Raw genomic sequence first — 19,169 nt, 5'->3', positions numbered from 1 at the left:
AGTTTTTGATTCGAATAATTTTCGAAAAACTTTTGTAGTTATAATTAATCTTATTTAAATATGAAAATTATGATTGTTAAAAATTTGAATTTCGAAAAGAAAATTGAATTTAAGTAAAACACTTATTACTTTATAAAGTTATTTATTTTAAGTGGTAAAACCTTTTTATTGAAAAGTAATCATAATTTAAGAATATCATAATTTAAGAATATCATAATTTAAGAATATCATAATTTAAAAATATCATAATTTAAAAATATCATAATTTGTAATTTATTAATTTTCCAATCTGAGCTCGTTTCTTCAATGTTTAGCAGAGATCGACACTAACTGCATTAAATGACTTTAAAATATATAAGAATATAAATAACAAAGAAAAATGCTTACAAAGCTAGATTTTGGCAACAAAATTTTATTACAGCTTTAGAAACAAATAAAATTTGTACAATAACTCAATAAAATTGCAGGTTTCATTTAAATGGTCCGTAAAATCCTTTGATTGTCAATAAATAAAATGCACTTGGATTGAACAAAACCCTTTAGCTAGCGCTAAATTTTGTATAAGAAGAACATGGGAAATTGGATCAACCTTACCTTAATTATTTATAAACATTTATTTAGCAGATGGGCATCAGATCGTAAGATAGTAAGAAACAAAATCGCATTTTGTTTCAGTTCATCAGATATTTGCTACTAAATTGTTGATGTTATTTTCACTTCTTTTTAACGTTCTCCTCGTTTGCGCCATCTTTTATTGACATTTATAAAATAAAGAGAAATTTGCTGTGTATTTAGTTTAATCATTCCAAAATCCAGTATAACATTCGCTTTCCTTGATTTTCGCATTTTAATGAGTTTTTTTTTAATTATTTTTCATAAAATGAATATTAATGATCTATAATTCGAAACAGACAATTTCGACAAATTTCAAAAGAAATCGAGAAGAATTACTAAAAACAAATAAAGAAAACTTTAAAAATTATGTTATAAAGAAAAAGATTAAGAAAACCAATTTCAGAACTATCTTTAGACTGCTGAACTCATGATTCATATATATATAGGAGCTTACATTCATATTCATGATTCATCTATATATATGAGCATATATATATATGAGCTTATATATATATGAGCTTACAAGTTCAAAATGAAGATAAAACAAAATAAAATTACAGACATATGAAAAAGGGGGGAAAGGAAAATAATAATAAAAAAATAACCAACAACTGAATAAAAATAACAAACAACTGAAAAAAAAGGATGAAATTTTTTTTAAAAAATCGCAATAAATGATACGATTATATTCGCACGATTATATCCGCAAAAAAGCGGATATAATCGTGTGGGCTGATGAAAAGATTATATCTTTTATTTTCCGAATTTTTTTTAAAAAATTTCATCCTTTATTTTTTTTTCAGTTGTTTGTTATTTTTTTAATTATTATTTTTCTTTTCCCTCCTTTTCATATGTCTGTAATTTTCCTTTGTTTTATCTACATTTTGAACTTATCTCAAGTGTTCTGTTTACTTGCAGCTTATGCGCAATAAATGATACTTATTGTTTTTCTTAATTTTCTTCGTGCTTTTGTGTATTTATTTATTTTGCTGTGTGTATGTGTATATATATATATATATATATATATATATATATATATATATATATATATATATATATATATATATATATATATATATATATATATATATATATATATATATATATATATAAAGATGATCAAATCTCCCATGTTTCCCTACATCTCGTACTAATCTGAAACCACTAGGAAAGAAATAAAAATATGAGACGCTGTGTATCAAAATTAGCCAAGTCCAATTGTGTTTAAAAAAGTGAGTTCAACACAAGAATATATTCTAAGTCTTTTCTTTTTGAATTTTCACTTTAAACTACTTTTATATACTAAACGTTTACTGAAAAGATCTTTAAATGTTATTCTTCATATATTAAAGTGACACCTCTTTAGAAATGTTTTTTCCTGGATGTTTTCCTCAGTTTCCTTAGGATGGATTTGGCCATTTTCGGCACATAACTACTCAAATAGTCTTTTCAGTTTTAAAAACTACCGCTGAAAAGTGATTATTCTAATACACATATTATTTGTCCATTATCCAGTATCTTTTATACTGTAATAAAATCTTAAATTCTTGTGAATGTGCAAGTCTTAAAAATAGTTTTCTATCATTCATAAGGGATAAGTTTTTGTCACAGAGATTTAAAACACACAATAAGAGTCATGCTATTATCTTGTGTGTCATATCATCAGCTTGGGTCACCGTAGAACCAAGCATGGGAAACACATATTTTTTTTGTCCGGTTTGCTTTTTTGCTTTTTCCTCATTGTGCATCCACAGAATCCCATACCACTTGATGTTATTGCTAACTTTGCGTGATAACTATTATAGCAGTCATTTTGACGAACTATCGATGAAGCAACATGTTCAAACATCTCATTCACCCCTGAAAGTATAAAAATAATGTTTTGTTAAATAAATAGAAAAGCATTCAAAATTCATTTTAAGAGAAAAGTAAACAAATGAATACAGTGTAAAAAATATTCCTCTACGAAATTTTGATGATGAGTTTCAAAATGATGATGGAATTCAAATTTTTTTCTGTAAAGTAAACAAATGAATACAGTGTAAAACATGTATCACTACGAAATTTTGATGATGTATTGTATGATGAATTTCGAAATTTAATGATGTATTGAAAAAACTAATAAAAATGCGCAATTCTCCAAACGTCTCAAAAAAAGACTAACGAATTCCAAAAATTAATTAAAGATAAACATAAACGGAAGAAGAGGAAATTGCGCAATTTGCTACGTTCTATTTAAGAAACCACAAAAATTCATCGAATTCAGTTTCAAAATGGATAGAAAGTTTGTCAACAGATGGCACTATTTGCTGAGAAACGTGTAAAAACAGTTTTTAAATGAATCATCATTTGAAGCCAGAACTTGAGGAAGAGTTGGGATAAAATTAGATGACGCCCGTACTAATATTTCAAATAGAATTGTCTGATATCCAACCGAATGCGTTTTTTTACAGCTTTACTTTTTTAAAATTTGATGATAAAAATCAGTTGGTTTTCTTAGCAGAATAAAGCAAACTGTACATTTCTAGTCGCTTCTGTCTTTTATTAATTGATTATTCAAGTTGTCTATAGTTTTTTGGAAATCAAGATCTCCAATAATCATAATGTGCTGTGAAAAGTATATGCTTATGCTCCTTCATTTTTCGCGTATGTTTAACGGAATTTGCTCTTGCAAAGTTCGTGGAAATTCTGAAATTTTTCGTTTTTCATAAAATTTTTATCTAAGTAACATTTTTGTCATAAACTTTTTATCAAAATTTTCAAATGAAAGCAGAAAATATCTTCTTCTCTCTCATTGTTTCATTCCGGCATTCTTAAAAAAAAATTTATGAAACTGATAAATTTCGATTCAGAATGCTCGATTCAGAATCAACAAAAGTTAACATTCAATTGCTCACTTAAATGAGGACGTATATATCCCTTAATTTTGGGCATGAAAACAATAATAACAAAAAAATTGGTCATTAATTTTTTACGAAACTACTTCAAAGAATCTTTGCATAGAAAACGAAATTTTCATAAGGAGTCACAAAAGATCTTGCTTCTTTGTAATTATTGTTTAACTTTGGCATCATTAAGAAATCTTTGAAACTCATAAATATGATAGTAGCCTATAACTCCTCGATTCAGAATCATCAAAAGTTGATATTTAATTGTTCACTTAAATGAGGAAGTAACTAACCTTAACGTTAACCTAACCCCTTAACGTTTTGCGTCAAAACAATAATAACATAAAATTGCTCATTGATTATTTAAGAAACTACTTCAAAGAATCTTTGCCCAAAAATTGAAATTTCCATATCGAAGCATGAAATGTCTGCTGAAAGAAAAAATTAAACTAATAAAAAGTAATAACAGAGTTTTAGTAAAATAACTGATAAATTTTAGCAATTAATTACACCGTACATTTTGTGTTCATAATTTATCGTTGCATTGTAATGAGCAGTTTAATATTGTAGGCAAATAATGCAAGTCAGAAGCTTATATCTTTTCATTCTGCAGAAAATAATTCAGTAGATAACCAACATGTAAATGCTGTCAAATAGATTCTTTTTTGATTGATGCTAGTTTAGAAAACTGCCATAAAAAATATGCATCGGCATTAAAGCATTTAATATTATTTGAATTTTTTGCGCCTAGTTATTATTTTGTTGTAAAAATATATTTGATAATTTGTGATATTATGTAATTATGGTAATCAGATTCGAAATATTCGTTAAATAACTTGATAAAAAATTACAATATTTTGTGAAGTAAAAGAATGTAATTTCATTTTAAGTTAAATTGATAAGAATTTATAAAAAGTTGAATTCAACAGTTTCATTTTTAAACAGAAACAAAATGGCGAGTTGTATACCAATCAAAATTATAAGGGAGAAATATCATTGAAGCTTGAAAATGTTTTGAGTTCAACCTGGAGCTAAATGTTCGGAGCTATCAACCTTGAAAATTGGCTTGCTGAAAGATGCCAAATGGCAATGTGTGTTTACAATCTGGAGTTTGGGTTAGCAGAATAAGTTAAGCTTTCAAAAGACAATTATTAGCCAAAAAACGGAAACTTGAATTACAATCGATGTTCCCCAGGATTAATCGATTGAAAAGTTAAAAATAAACATGTAAAAGGAAATGGGCACGGTCTTATTCAAACTAAATATAGAGTAGTGTAACTGATCGATTGGAGAAAGAATATCTTTCAAGTGAAAGGAAATTAAATTAATAAATTTGAAATATTATTACGATACGACAGTGATCAAATTCTCAATCAAATTCTGCCAATGCAGTTTTGTAGTTTTAGGTTGAAATGGGCATTTGATAAAAATCTTGAAATAAAAAAGAATTTAAAAAAAAAAACAAATTTAGAAAAACTTTTTTAGCAAATTTATGTCTTTATCCCTTTCTGATGTTTTCAAGAATACTTTACTCAAAGTTGCTGATAAAATAAAAAACATATCAAAATATGAATGTTGGTTAGCAGTTTCATAAGATCCTTGTCATTTTAATAGTTATTTCAGGCCCCAAAATTTTAATAAAATCATTGCTGCATAGTAATAATTGGAAATATATTCATTCTTTTAATATTTGTTTTTATGTAAATTTGACATTTCAAATAAGTAAAGAAATTAATGTTTCTCAATTATAAATAGTTTTAACAGACATTCAATGTAATGATTAAAGTTTGATAATTTCGACTTCATATATTAGATGCATTCCTAATTAACGAGGCAGAGGCACTGTAACCAAAACTATGTTATTCTGAAAAATTGGAAACATTTCTGAAATGTTGTTTTTGGTGTGATATAACGAATTTACGAACTAGAGGGCCGCACACAATGGTGAAATGATGATGACCGATCAATTGTCGTTCAATTCATTCATTCTGTTTCTCAAAACAATGGTAATAGAGAGTCCTATAGCCAAGGGGCATTGTCGATTTCCTCAAGCTATGACGCAAACATCAATGATCGCAGCATTTGGAAATGTGTTTATAAAGCTCAAAAACGCAAACAAATCGAAACGTCCCTGTAAACTTTCTTGTGAAGTCATCTGATTACAACTCAAAGCTAGACCACGCACAATCGAGACAATAAAATTATTTTTTCAGAAATTCAAATGAGAATTCCTGAACCATCCACCTTATAGCCGAGATCTGTCCCCAAGTTAGTTCCACACCTTTCATGATCTCAAAAGTGCACTTAAGGAACATTAGTTATAACTGCGATGTTAATGTGCGCTTGAACAACTGGCCCAAACAGCAGCCAATGATAATTTTGCGATCATGGCATTATATGATTAGTGTCCCAATAAGTGAAATGCTTAAATAATTGTAGACTATAAATTTGACTTTCATTAAATAAAATTTATGAATAAGCCTTTAACTCGTTATTTATTGACTGAACCGAATAATTATTGAAAATGTTACCTTCTCCAGTACTAGCACAAATTTCAAAATATGTGCCTCCAATAGACTCTGCATATTTTTTAGCTTCTTTTTCGGAAATTTCTCTATTTCCTATAAGATCTCTTTTATTGCCCACCAATACAAAAATGCATTCATCGTTTGCATTCTGTTGAACACCTGAAAAAGAATAATTATCAGAAAACAAATTTTATGAAGTAGGCTTTAGAAAGATAATCTTTTGAAAATATTTTGAAGAAATTATTATTAAGGCTTGGAAAACTAATCTTTTATAGAAATTTTGATAGTTAAACGTTTGAAAATATTTTATAGAAATTTTATAATCAAGGCTTTGGAAAGCTAAACAAAAAATCGCCTTTGGCAATAACGCACGATGGCCACTTTTTGGAGGACTTGGTTATTTTGGCTTTATACTTAAAAGAAGTGTGAATTCATTATTAAAATCATTCTTAACACTAGATTGCCCAAGGAAGTCATTTTGACTGCTTTTTAATTTCAATTAGAAAAACAATGATGTATATAAAGACACAATTTCTTAGAATTTTGTGATTTTTATAATTATTTTCATTATTGATATTTACTAATAACTTGCTATATAACTGAAAATAATATAAAAAATATTAAAAACTAATTTCAAACAAATTTCTTCATACATTAGTTATTCATTCACAATGCAGTCATTTTGACTGCTTTTGGGTAATATAGGTATTTCAGTTTTTCTAGTGTTCAGAAGTTTTGTTTCTGCTACTTTTATTTCTTCGGAAATGCTATTACTTAATCGAACTATTTTCAATTATTTATTTTAAAACCTATTGCCTAACTAATAAATATTTATAGCAGAGAAAAGTGTACTTGCACAAAGTTGTCTGCGTGTAGATGACTTCAACTCTTTTGCGAAAAAACTTATCATTTGCATTATTAATGATGATGATATGGCAGAAAAAGCAAACAAAATCTTTCATGTTTCCATGATTACCAAATATAAAGATTTTTGTATGCATGTATCAAGAGCAGATAAGTTTTTCGGAATGTTCCCTTTTCAAATAATGATGGTTAAAATGCCATTTCAACTCAAGAAAAATCAGCTTATTTGTAAAATTGCCAAATTTTGAATGATAGATGGGCGATTCTTTCGTTACGTGTGTTACTTTTACACGACATATTTCAACTTTAACACTTATTATAATAAACTTGTTAGATATTTTTTATGTTTTTCTTAATTTGTTGTTAAATCTATATGTGTTGTAAGTTTTCAAAACGAAGATTGAAGGTGCAAATTAATTTGATGTTGAAAAAAAAAATTTCTGAACTTTTGTTACGTGTGTTACCCTTTATAATGCTAGATATTTGAAACTTTGAATATATTCATTTAATTCTGTGAAGTATAAAGGCAAAAAATTAAGATATTTTCTTTTATAGAGAGATACAATATCGAAGCTGTGTTTAGTGATTTTTAAAAATTTCTTGCAACAGTAGAAACTTCTTTATTTTGGTGAAATTGATGCGTTACGTGTGTTAACTGAACGTTACGTGTGTTACCCTCTGTGAATATTTCAACTGAGAAGTCATAAATGTTGCACTAAAACATTTATTTCTTTTAATTTAGCAGAAGAAAAACAATTTATTTTAGCAAATAAAATAGTTAATGGTCTGGAAAGATGGTTGTAGCCCTTCTTTATACTGGTTTAGAGAGTAAAACATAGCAAATCTTAGGCACATCTATTCCTTCAAAATCATTTCTGTTTGGAAACAAAAATATGCATATTTTCCAATTATTTTATGCAAATATTGCATTTTAAGTTTACAAGCATGTGCATTTGCGTCAATAATGTTCCCGAGATAGAGCATATGTTGTTTTAATTTCAGTTATAGGCGCACTTCTGATCAGAAAGGAACAGAAATAGACTTACTGACTATTTGTGTGCCACAATGTGCATCTATACATTTTATTCATGTATCTAACGATACTTATGCATAGATTTTATGCTTTATATTACCGTTGCCATGTACTGATCTTTTCAATTAATATCTTTATTTCCTTTTAGCTAATATATAATACTGTTGTATTAGGCATGAGTTGATTGGTTAGCTTTGCAAACAACACTGGATAGCAAAGAAATTTTTTTGTATAACAACACGATGATATAAATAACTTTGCTTTTTGCTTCGCTTTCATGATTTTGAACTACACACCTATGCCATAGAAGGAACTTCTGCATGTGATATCGTAAAATATTTCCAAATTAATTTCTTTTTTTATATTTTGATTGACAAAATATGAAATAATTCAACCATATATTTATTTTTAAATTCTTAACTTGACTTATTACTACAGAAGGTTTCTGTTAGCTCATCATCTGAAGTAAAATCGTTTTTAAACAGTCTTAAAATAAAAGTGTAGACATTGTTTCACCTTTGTCTTTGCCTTAGGAAAATATTGTAAAGGACTCTATTTTAAACTCTTTAGGAGAGTATCGTCTAAGACAACAGCTGCTGTGAATAACGGAACTGTGGCTGGATAGCATAATGCTGATTGAAATTCGTTTTAATATTCAAAGGAATATGCCACTGCAAAGTCAACTTGAATTTCCCTGGTTTTAATGCTAGATATGTTTGTTTGGAACGTATCACCTCGGATTCTTTTAACTCTTACGTATTATTGAAAGTTAGTCCAATTTTCAAGAGTTATTTCAAAACATTCTTCTTGCACATTTGCCATTATATATCTTTTATTGTGAGCTATTGTCATCTTTTTCTCATCGTTACCAAACTACAATAAATGATGGTTAGAAACCTATAACAAGCAATGAGAAATTTTTGTAAGTATCAGAAGCACCCTTCCAACAATTAGATCCAAAATTTCTTTTACTTTATATACATAAATACTTCTACCATCACCATGTATTGTCATAAACTTAATTTTAGCCTTCCAGTTAAAGAATAAAAATTTCATGATATTTGTTTTGATTCTAAGTTTTACAGTAGCAATAAATTTTTTAGTCATAAAGCACTAAATATGGAAAATTAAACAATGCTTAGGATGCAACTGACAAAAATCAGTATAAGCCTCTCTTAGAAACATTCTTAGATAGTTCTTTCGTTTTATTGCCCGTTTTTCCCCGTAATAATCCAGAGAACCAGCTCTTGTTTCAATACAAGCATAGTATAAGCTTTTGAAGAAAATCCATTTATTAATAATTAAGTTCATCTGAAATACTTGGTGGTGAACCTTTTACATCATTATCAATCTGTTTTGAAAATTCAAGTCTAACTTTCTTTATTTCCTTATTTTCTTTCCTTTGAAGTGCAGAATCTTATGCTCTTTTCTTTTTTTCTTCATCTTCTTATTCCTTTAAATCCAGATAAGGACACTATTTTAAGCTTATCCATTTTATAATAATCTAGCAAATGCAGTCAAAATATTCTACTTAAACATAAACGTATAACAAATAGAAGTTTGGGAAAACAATTTCCAAAAGTTTCAAAACTATCGTCTTATTATGCTGTTTTTTTATTAATGCTTATACCGACCTGATTTTACAAAAAACCACAATCTTACAATTCCGTATTTGTGGCATTGAAGTTGCGCGGCGGTTATAAAAAATGTCCGAACATGATTTAAATCTTTTAATGAAAATAAATAAATAATTAAAGTGTATAAGTACCTCTAACACACATAACAGTATCGCGCGTAACTTTTCGTTACGTGTGTTACCTTGAATAAAATTAATTATAAAATTTTAACTATTGGCAGTTTTAATTCGAGAATTTTTTCCGTTGCATATCTTGCCTTCTTAATTTATAAAACAAAAAATTTTTAAATTTTCTTTTTTACTAAAGTTTTTACAGAAAAAAATGCAAAATTATGTTACGTGTGTTACTGGGAAATTAGACTATCTTGATTAATCGACTTTCAAACAAGCAAAAAAATTTAGGCCAAATTAAAAAAATACATTAAACAATGATAAAAGAGTAAAATAGTTATATTTATTACTAAAACCTATTTTATTGCTCTTTAATATTTTAAGAACTCCATTGGAATATAACATAACAGAGAAGAGAACTCCTGTTAAAATTCATAGTGTTCCACCTTTTGTTAGAATTCACATAAATATTTTTTGTAATTCAAAAAACTATCTTAACTATTAAAAAATGTACATCTTCTAGATTCCGAAATTGTGTCATTTTTGATTTTATGATAATTTTAAAAATTTAGTCACTCAGGACCACTTTTCGTGGAATCGCCCAGATAGTTTTGGATCAAGTCGTGAAATTTTCATTAAGGATGACGCATACAATCTATGACATGTAATGTTATTCGCATAAAGCATCTAAAAATGGCAAAATAGCTTCGTCTTTTTTATTATTTCAGATATCAAAGTTTGTTAATTATAAAATATGAACTGTTCATTTTTGAATGCGTTATTAAAATCATTTAAATATGGAAATCTGCTTATTTCTTTGTGGTCAATATAATATACGTCTTGTTGTTACATACGTCTGAGAATATGAGGGGAGGGGGTATAAAAATTTTAAACTGATGAACACAATACAGTAATATTTACAGTAGTCAATATAAACAGAATTCAATTTTGTCTTAATCTTTTCCTTATATTCTATATATATATATATATATATATATATATATATATATATATATATATATATATATATATATATATATATATATATATATATATATATATATATATATATTTATATTAATTTAATCATTGATTTATTTGTTTCTCAAGTCAGAGACTTTGCCTTTGATCATGTTTCATTAAAATTATAATAAAACAACAGTTTTCAAAAAATAAACTTTTTTTTAAATATCAGCAATATTAGCATACATCAATATTACGGTACTATTATTTTTTTAAGGAATGACAGTGTTTTATACTTTAAGTGGAAAAATATTCATTTTGACGAAATACGCAGATTATTGTTCACAATATAATCAAAATGCATTACAAGAACGCATTTTTTAACAAAATTAATTGAATGATATGTTTCAATAATAGATTTTAAGTCTAAGTGCATTTTTAAAAAAACTAGTCAAGATTACAAAGTTTAATTATTACGAATTTGATTCTTATCACTGCCTATGCTATATAATTCGTAAAAAGCATCCGTAATTAACATCAAGAAATTAATAACTTTGTAATTGCGTTATTCAAAATATTTCGTTCTTTCAAATTATAAAAAGTACACATTTTATTTCCATGACCTTTCGCTGAAAAGGCATTTTAAATACTGTATATTGCTTTAGCTTATTATAGAAAGGCATTACGCTTGACAATGCATATTACAGTACTTAAAGCAAAGCAATTAAATATACCACATTGCAGTAAATGGATTTTATGGAGCATTGTATTATGAATTATTAGAATAGGGAGGAAGCACTTTTTGAGATAAATACTTATCTTATATCTTTTATGAATATGAGATAGCTCTTTCAGAATAAAATTATTCATACTTTCATTACATATTTTCTTTCTGCGACCTTTCGCTGAAAAGGCATTTTAAATACTGTATATTGCTTTGGCTTATTATAGAAAGGCATTAGGCTTGACAATGCATATTATAGTACTTAAAGCAAAGCAATTAAATATACCACATTGCAGTAAGTGGGCTTTATGGAGCACTGTATTATGAATGTATTATGAAAATAATGAAGAAGCACTTTTCGAGATAAATATTTATCATATATTTTTTATAAATATGAGTTATATAGCTCCGTATGAATAATTATCTTTCTTTGTGAATAAATATTATGAATATTAGAAATAGTTCTTTATGAATAAAATTAAGAAAGGTAAATACTCACGAATAAAATACTCACGATTGTTCGAATTAAAATATTTTAATTAATAAAATACACACTTACTGATGACCCAAGCTTGTAAATCATAAAATGATTCTCTGGATGTGATATCAAAAACACACATGGCTGCTCTTGTGGCTTTATAAAATATAGGACCCTAAAATCATTAATGTTTAGCATTATAATATGCATTTCAGTCTAAAAACACAATAAATATACATTTAAATTCATTTCAAGGAAAAAAATTTAGAGTTTAAATTCCTTTATCGACAATAATTTTAATTCATTTTGTTTTTACGAATTATTTTTTTTTATGTAATGAATGAACAGTTGTATTATTTAAAAGGCGCCCATACTAATACTTTCACTTCTTCACCGCAAAAAATTCTGGATAAAATTACGGTAAAAAGGTTCCGGCACTCACGGTACCTGTACTTTTTGCAGTAAAACTTTCCTGAACAAAAAACTTAACATACCATAATTTTTACAGTGACCAATTACTGTAAAATCACCAATCATTGCAATTAGAAAAATATTACTGTATAAATTACGGTTTGCAATTTTACTGTAAAAATGGTTTTTACGGTAAAATGTATTTTGCGAATGCTGCGTTCAAGGAGCCAGTTCTTTTTATCGTAATTAAATTGTCTAATATTAAACATGATTATAAGATTTAATTTCGTACCGTATTAAGGATGCAGCAAATTTGCACAATATTGTGGTTCAACAAGTTCTAAAATTTCTAACTGCAATTATCATATAGAGCTCTAAACTTTAAGTTTTCTCAACATGCGTTCTAGTAGCAGGGCTATTCTAGTAGTATTAGTTCCGTTATCTGTAGAACTTTTCGAAACACGGCTGGCTATAAAATTACGGAAAACCGAGATCTTCAGCGTACGCCATCATATTGAGTTAATATAACATATTTTAAATTTGTGCTTCAAATATGTATATAAGTTTTTCCTTAATTTCTTGGCTTTTCAAACTATTTAATAAAATTACTAATTTCTTTGCAATTAATTTCTTATCCATTCATTTTAGAAACTGTTGCATGTTTAAGCTTCCTAAAGATGGTGTTCAGAATAAAATAAAATAACTCACTGAATTTATTTTTGTTAAAAATTACATTGAAATAGTTGAAATGTGATTTTTAATTTAAAAGTTTAAAATTTAATAATAAAACTATAAATTAAGATTCTAAATTGGGATAAATCATAAAAAAATTTTACAAATTAATACTTTATTTATTTGTGGTTTGCTTATATTGTACAGTAAATTGATTTTAACAACTAAGTTCTCTAGCACGGGAAAAGTTCGAGAAAAAAATTTAAAGCTTTTGTTATTTACAACATTTTTATTCAGTATGAAAACATTTTTATTCAGTATGAAGAAAAATTCCTTTAAAAAATTGAAAATGTATAATGAATGCTTTTTCAATAAAGTTTTTAAAATATTTCAATTATAATAAAATATTTCATTTTTACATAACCGTTTCATCATGGGCTAAAGGGCCCTAATACCCGAGTTCATGTGGAGCTCTAAAAGCTGTATATCTTATTAAATTTCTTTTTATAAAAAAATATACATTATAGTCTAACTAATATGTTTAAAAAGTGTGTTAGGTAGAGAATGGGATAAAATATTGAAAGAAAAATCACCTTAAAAAATTACAAGTTCCGTACATATCATCATATGTTTCGTATAGAATTAATATAGTATAATTCTTATTTTGATGATAATAATGATCCTCTTATTTTTTTAAACCTTAAATTTAATCTACATAACATTTGTAATTCAAAAATTATTCATGAGATTTTACTCCCTTTTTTAGCACTTGAGACTGAGTACATGAGAACTTTGACATTTTTTTAACAGTTCCCCATAATTTGCATGGCTAGCCATACGGAAAATATGATGACCAATTTAAATCGGCATGTAGTCAGAATTAGAATAACGATAGCTTTATGGTTCGTGTAAATAAGTCTGAAGCTGTAAATTGCCAACTTTTATTGTTATAACGATTTTATTAAAAATATAAAAATTTCATGAGAAGAACCAAATTTGATAATACAATGATCGTCTTACCTTCTTCGGAGAATAAAGTTTGATGAATGTTAAATACAATATACTGTTAGGAACTTTATAAAGCGTTGAACCCTAATTTCGTCAAAAGTTTGCTTCAACCATAAAATGTTGCCAAGTTGAACCATATTGCATTACTTCGCAAACTATATTACACAATGCTTTGCACTGTTAAAAAATTCCTCGGGAAAAAATGGTTAAATAACAATTTATTTAACTGTTATTTTCTCATATTCAAATAAAACAGTCAAATAACCATAAATAAGATGGTATTCAAACTGTTAATTGTGAGAAAAACAGTTTGTTAGCTGCTTTCACCTAATATGGTTAAACAACCAGAATTTTATCGCACCAATTTTAATATCAAAAAAAATTCTGGTAAAACTACCGCACTGTATGGTAATTAAATTTTAGGTGAAACAACCATAATCCTGGTTACAAAAACGTAATATAAGGTATTTAAACCATTTATTTGATAATCTTTCCGCTCATATTGTAACTGTTTACGGGAAATTCTGGTTTTCAAAATTATAGTTCTTATTACTACACATTTAATAAAAAATGCAAAACTGGAAAGTATATTTTCACCAAAAAAATGGTTTTTAAGCTATGCTCTATAAAATCATGATAAAATTACAAAATTTTATCACATCTACTAAATTTTATCACTTGTTATTAAATTATATTTTATTGTTATTTTTACCAAATTACCAAAATTATTACCAAAGCGCTTCGGTAAAAAATTCCGTGTTTTTTGGTGCTCCCATAAAACCAGAAACACGATACATTTGATCATATTCTGGTCGTTTTGACGAAACTATTTTTTTCTCAATGAATTATTGAGGTCTGCAAGCTCAAAGAGGGTTAAAATAATATTAAACTAATTTAATATGGAAAGAAGCTTACAAGCTGTCCCAAATGAAATGCGAATAAATTTCCGTTCCACTAGAAAAGTTCAATGGTTTTTCATGATTTGTGTATATAAAGTTTGCTTAATCTTTCACAATGATTTCAAAAATATTAATTAAAGGCGTTCATAATGAAACAAATTTTCTAAACACTTTCTAGCATAGAATATTAGAACATTGAATATTGAAGTACAAGGAATTTTATCTATTTTGCACTGATTACGAGAAAGCGTATTTTAAAAAAAATCTATATTGTACGAAATAAAGATATATCTCTTTTCCTGAACAGAAAATGAATTATCGAACAGTATTTAACAAGATGTCTACCATTATATTAATAATAAATTGATAATATAATTTAATATGATAAACATTGTCTAATAAGAATATACATTACTCCAAAGCAGGTTTTTTATATTTGTCAAGTATATTCAAATCCAACGCATGCATTTTCATATAATTCATAATTGCCAAGTGTTCAAGGCAATTACGTGTAAACTTTAGTGACAATATCTCCATAAACAAGACTATGTAGACAATTGATTATCACACATAATTATTTTATTCCAGAATTTTCTAAAATGTATTTGAATAAACAAAAATTTATGTGCACTGATTACTCACGCTTAAATAAAGGGAAAATTCAATCAGCATCAAATGATATTAAAATGTTTTCAGCTGTTTTGGAATTTAAGATGTTAAATTTCACATAATTTTAGATAGAACAAAAAAGTAAACATTAAACAAAATATTTTTCTGTCAAATTTAATGTAGTTTTAAAACTTAAAAAGAACTATTATTTTATAGTATAAAACAATAATTGTAAACATTAAAGCCAAATTTTTAACAAAAGGAATTGTAAATCCATTTAATCAGTTTGACACTTATGATAAGTAAAGCCTTGAACAGAGTAATAGCAGAAATAATTTATGACATTTTAATCCGAACAAATAGGTTATTAAAATATTTCGAAACTAAACAAACAAATGATGAAAAAATCTCGATTGTAGTACTGCGGCGTCAATAGTTTTAAAAATTATTTGAACAGCGCAGTCTGAGTTTAAAGTAAATTTAGCAAAATCAACAATAAATTTCTTAGTTAGTTGTAAATCGTCTACAATAGTCAATAAAATGAGGTGACATTTTTATTGAATCCAATAAATTTAAACAAAAAGAAATGTTTTATCACTTTTATCAATATGAGGAAACGTTAGAAAACTTTGGAAAATTGTTTATCTTTAAGCATTTTGTCTGTCCAGGGAGAAATAAAGCGTCATTTGAAGGAAAGTAGTTGATTTGTAAAATTCAAATTTATTTATCCAGATTTTAATTTAAATTTAACCGTAATGATTTGAAAAGGTTAGAAAAGCATATTATGAAATATGTTAAGTAATAAGCCCAAACATAACAAATAAGAGTTATTTCAAACATTTTTTGACGGACAAAACCCAACTTTTTCGACATTAAAAAATAGAGATAGACTAATTGTATTCGTCACCAGATTATAATGACAGTTAGAAAAAAAAGAGATTGATATGAATGAAAATTTTTTCTTGTTTTGTAGTTTAATATGATAAGAAAAAATAACTGAAACAATTTCTTTTAATTTGGCTTTTTAACAAAATTATAAAAATTTGAATTTGATACTTTAAACTTAAAACATCTTATCTTAGTCATCCCTATCTATAGTTACACGGTGGACTGATCATAAATAAGACGTGGCTCCCTGTAGATCACCGAAGTCAAGTATCACTGGCTGCAGTCAGTGTGCGGGTGGGTGCCCACTTTGATCAACCTGTGAAGAATCCAAAGATGCGAGGTATCATTCCTCGTTAAACTTGTCTACCGTTAAGTGCTTGGTTTCGCACGCAGAGCGTTGTGCTACCAAAGCGTAGGAACCATTTCCTCTGCTAAGCATCAAAATTGTAATGGCATATTTTCGGATAATCCTCTGGGATGTTTCTCAGACCGTCGCCAAAAACCCATTGTGTAAGCCAGGGTGGCTCAAGTGGTAAAGAGATCGCCTCCCAATGAGGTGACCCAGGTTCAAATCCCATATATGGTTGGTTGACACGAATTCGCATTGACCACAATGCTGGCTGAAAATATCCTCAATGGTAAACGAATCATGGATTAGAGTCTCCTTGCCGTCAGGCTAAACATGGGAAGGTTTCGCAGTTTTTCTCTTTATGTAACACAAATGCGGGTTAGTTCCATCAAAAAGTGCTCCAAGAAGGCAAATTTCGTTCGATACTTGATCCAAGAGTTCTCTTGTCTTCTGGATTGAGTTAAAAATTGCATGACTTCCGAGTTGAACATTGATAGTCGTAAACTAAGAATTTTTCAGCTGTTAACGCTGGTTATAAAATATGAAATAAAATAAAATTAACCTATTGTGCAGCTCTAGTGCGACGTAAATAAAGTTTTACAACTACTCCTAAGCCTATCGATTTGAAATTTTCACTTAGTATAATTAGCATCACTCTTGAATGAACAGTAATTCCATTTCATTACAAATAAAGGTTACTAAAACTTTATTTCGCGAACCTAAACCTAAATAGTCATATTTTATTAATCTTTAAAAATATTAATAGGAAACACAAAGTTTCATGTTTTATTAAAAAATTATTTTTTTTTAAATTTTATAAATAATTGTTAATTGTTTTGCATACAATTTTTACAATTAGTAGTCATGTGCTTACCATGCATCTAAAACGATCCTCTCCACAAGTATCCCAAATCTGCAGATCAACTTTGTAATTTCCAATTACCCTGAAAAATATAAGAAAAAATTTGCAATTTTTTATGTAATGTGTTTGTATAATCTAAACAGAAATAGTGCAATTTTGAAACAAAGACATATTTGTGAAGAGCGCAAAAAACTGTGACATCTTTTTCGGATTTTTCCCGTTTTGTTCCTAACTATCCCTTTTCAATGGGTTTCAATGTCATTGATGAAACAATTGTAACGCTTTGTTAGATTTAGTTCTGTCTCAAACTTTAGTCTAAATATTATATTTAATTTCTATTGTGAATATTTTTCAATGTTACATTCTCAATTAATATACACACTGAGGAAAAAAAAGTGCGAAGAAAATTTCCAGAATATGGTAAAATTTACCGTATTTCTGGTTCTTAGGGAACACTAAAAAACATTGAAATTTTTACCGAAACACTTTGGTAATAATTGAAGTGCTTGGTAATGGTTTTAATATGTGATAAAATTCATAGATGCGATAATTTTATAATAATGCCTTAGAGCAAGCATAAAAACCATTTATACGGTTTAATTTACTTTTCAGTTTCGTATTTTTTACTAAATATGTGGCAATTAGAATTATAATTTTGCAAACCAGAATTTCCGGTAAACCACCATATGAGTGGAAAAATTACCAAATGAATGGTTTAAATAGCGCATATTTTGATTTTATTAACCAAAATTATGTTTTTTTTACCAGATATGTTGTTACCATGCTGTGCAGTAATTTTACCAGAACTTTTTCCCCGTGTAGGCTATGACAAAGAAATTTTTTTGTACAATAGTGTAAAATTTCTTAAAAACATAAATATTATGAACACACATCACGCAACCTTGACCGCTGACCAAGCACCTAGCACAGTTCTTAGGGCTCTATCTTTTAACAGAAAAATTGTTTAATTAATTTTAAAAACCGAGTGTACATAAGATAATGTGAAATTTTTAGAGCCCCATAACTCGTGGAATATACAGGGAGGAGTGTTTAATCATTTAGCGCACATGCTCAGCAGAATATGCGGTTTCAATTTCCAAAAAAAAAAAAAAAAAAATTACTAAAAGTTACTGATAAAAAATATTTGGTGCTTCTAACCTAATATACAACTTGAGCATCAGAACAGCAGATATATTGAGCCACAGATTTAAATAACAATAAATATTCCTTATTAATAAATAGCAATATATTGTTTCAGTGGACAAATATATATTCATTTACTGAACAGATTATGCTTGAAGTCCCCAAATTTTTCCTATTGGTAAATTTCGACTCTAATTAATTTTTTTTTTTAAAAATTAAATCGCATACTACTGTTTAGCTTTAGTCAATAGTTTTTTCCTTTTAGCATCTATCTCAGTACATCAAATAATTTTGAGTTTTAAATACCTCACTTTATTTTATGTTCATCCTGTACTAAACATTATATGAAATATCTATGTTTGTGTACAACAAATGAAAACAACGAAGCACTTTTAAAAACATTTAATAAAAAGAACACAATACTTCAGGCAATGAATAAAATCGTATTGTCAAAAACAATTTAGGAGTAAGAAACGATGCGTCTTACA

At 27.4% G+C, this 19,169-nt stretch overlaps 1 protein-coding gene across 1 annotated transcript in view; it reads right to left on the bottom strand.

The window, feature by feature from the left end:
* Window positions 1-392: 392 nt before the first annotated feature.
* Window positions 393-19,169, bottom strand: part of LOC107442359 (ras-related protein Rab-22A) — a 50,366-nt gene continuing 31,589 nt past the window's right edge. The window contains exons 3-7 of the mRNA XM_016055909.4: window positions 17,551-17,620; window positions 11,922-12,015; window positions 6,035-6,190; window positions 1,703-2,475; window positions 393-1,616 (exon numbers count right to left, since the gene is read on the bottom strand). Of these exons, the coding sequence (XP_015911395.1) occupies window positions 2,288-2,475; window positions 6,035-6,190; window positions 11,922-12,015; window positions 17,551-17,620 (508 nt within the window). The 3' untranslated portion in view covers window positions 393-1,616; window positions 1,703-2,287. The remainder of the gene's footprint in view (window positions 1,617-1,702; window positions 2,476-6,034; window positions 6,191-11,921; window positions 12,016-17,550; window positions 17,621-19,169) is intronic.

This window comes from Parasteatoda tepidariorum, chromosome 11 (genome assembly GCF_982258835.1).
Source record: "Parasteatoda tepidariorum strain Cologne lab strain chromosome 11, Ptep-v5.0, whole genome shotgun sequence".
Taxonomy (NCBI): Eukaryota; Metazoa; Arthropoda; class Arachnida; order Araneae; family Theridiidae; genus Parasteatoda; species Parasteatoda tepidariorum.
The sequence above is the reverse complement of the archived record's forward strand: the minus strand, read 5'-3'. Positions and strand labels throughout refer to the sequence as shown.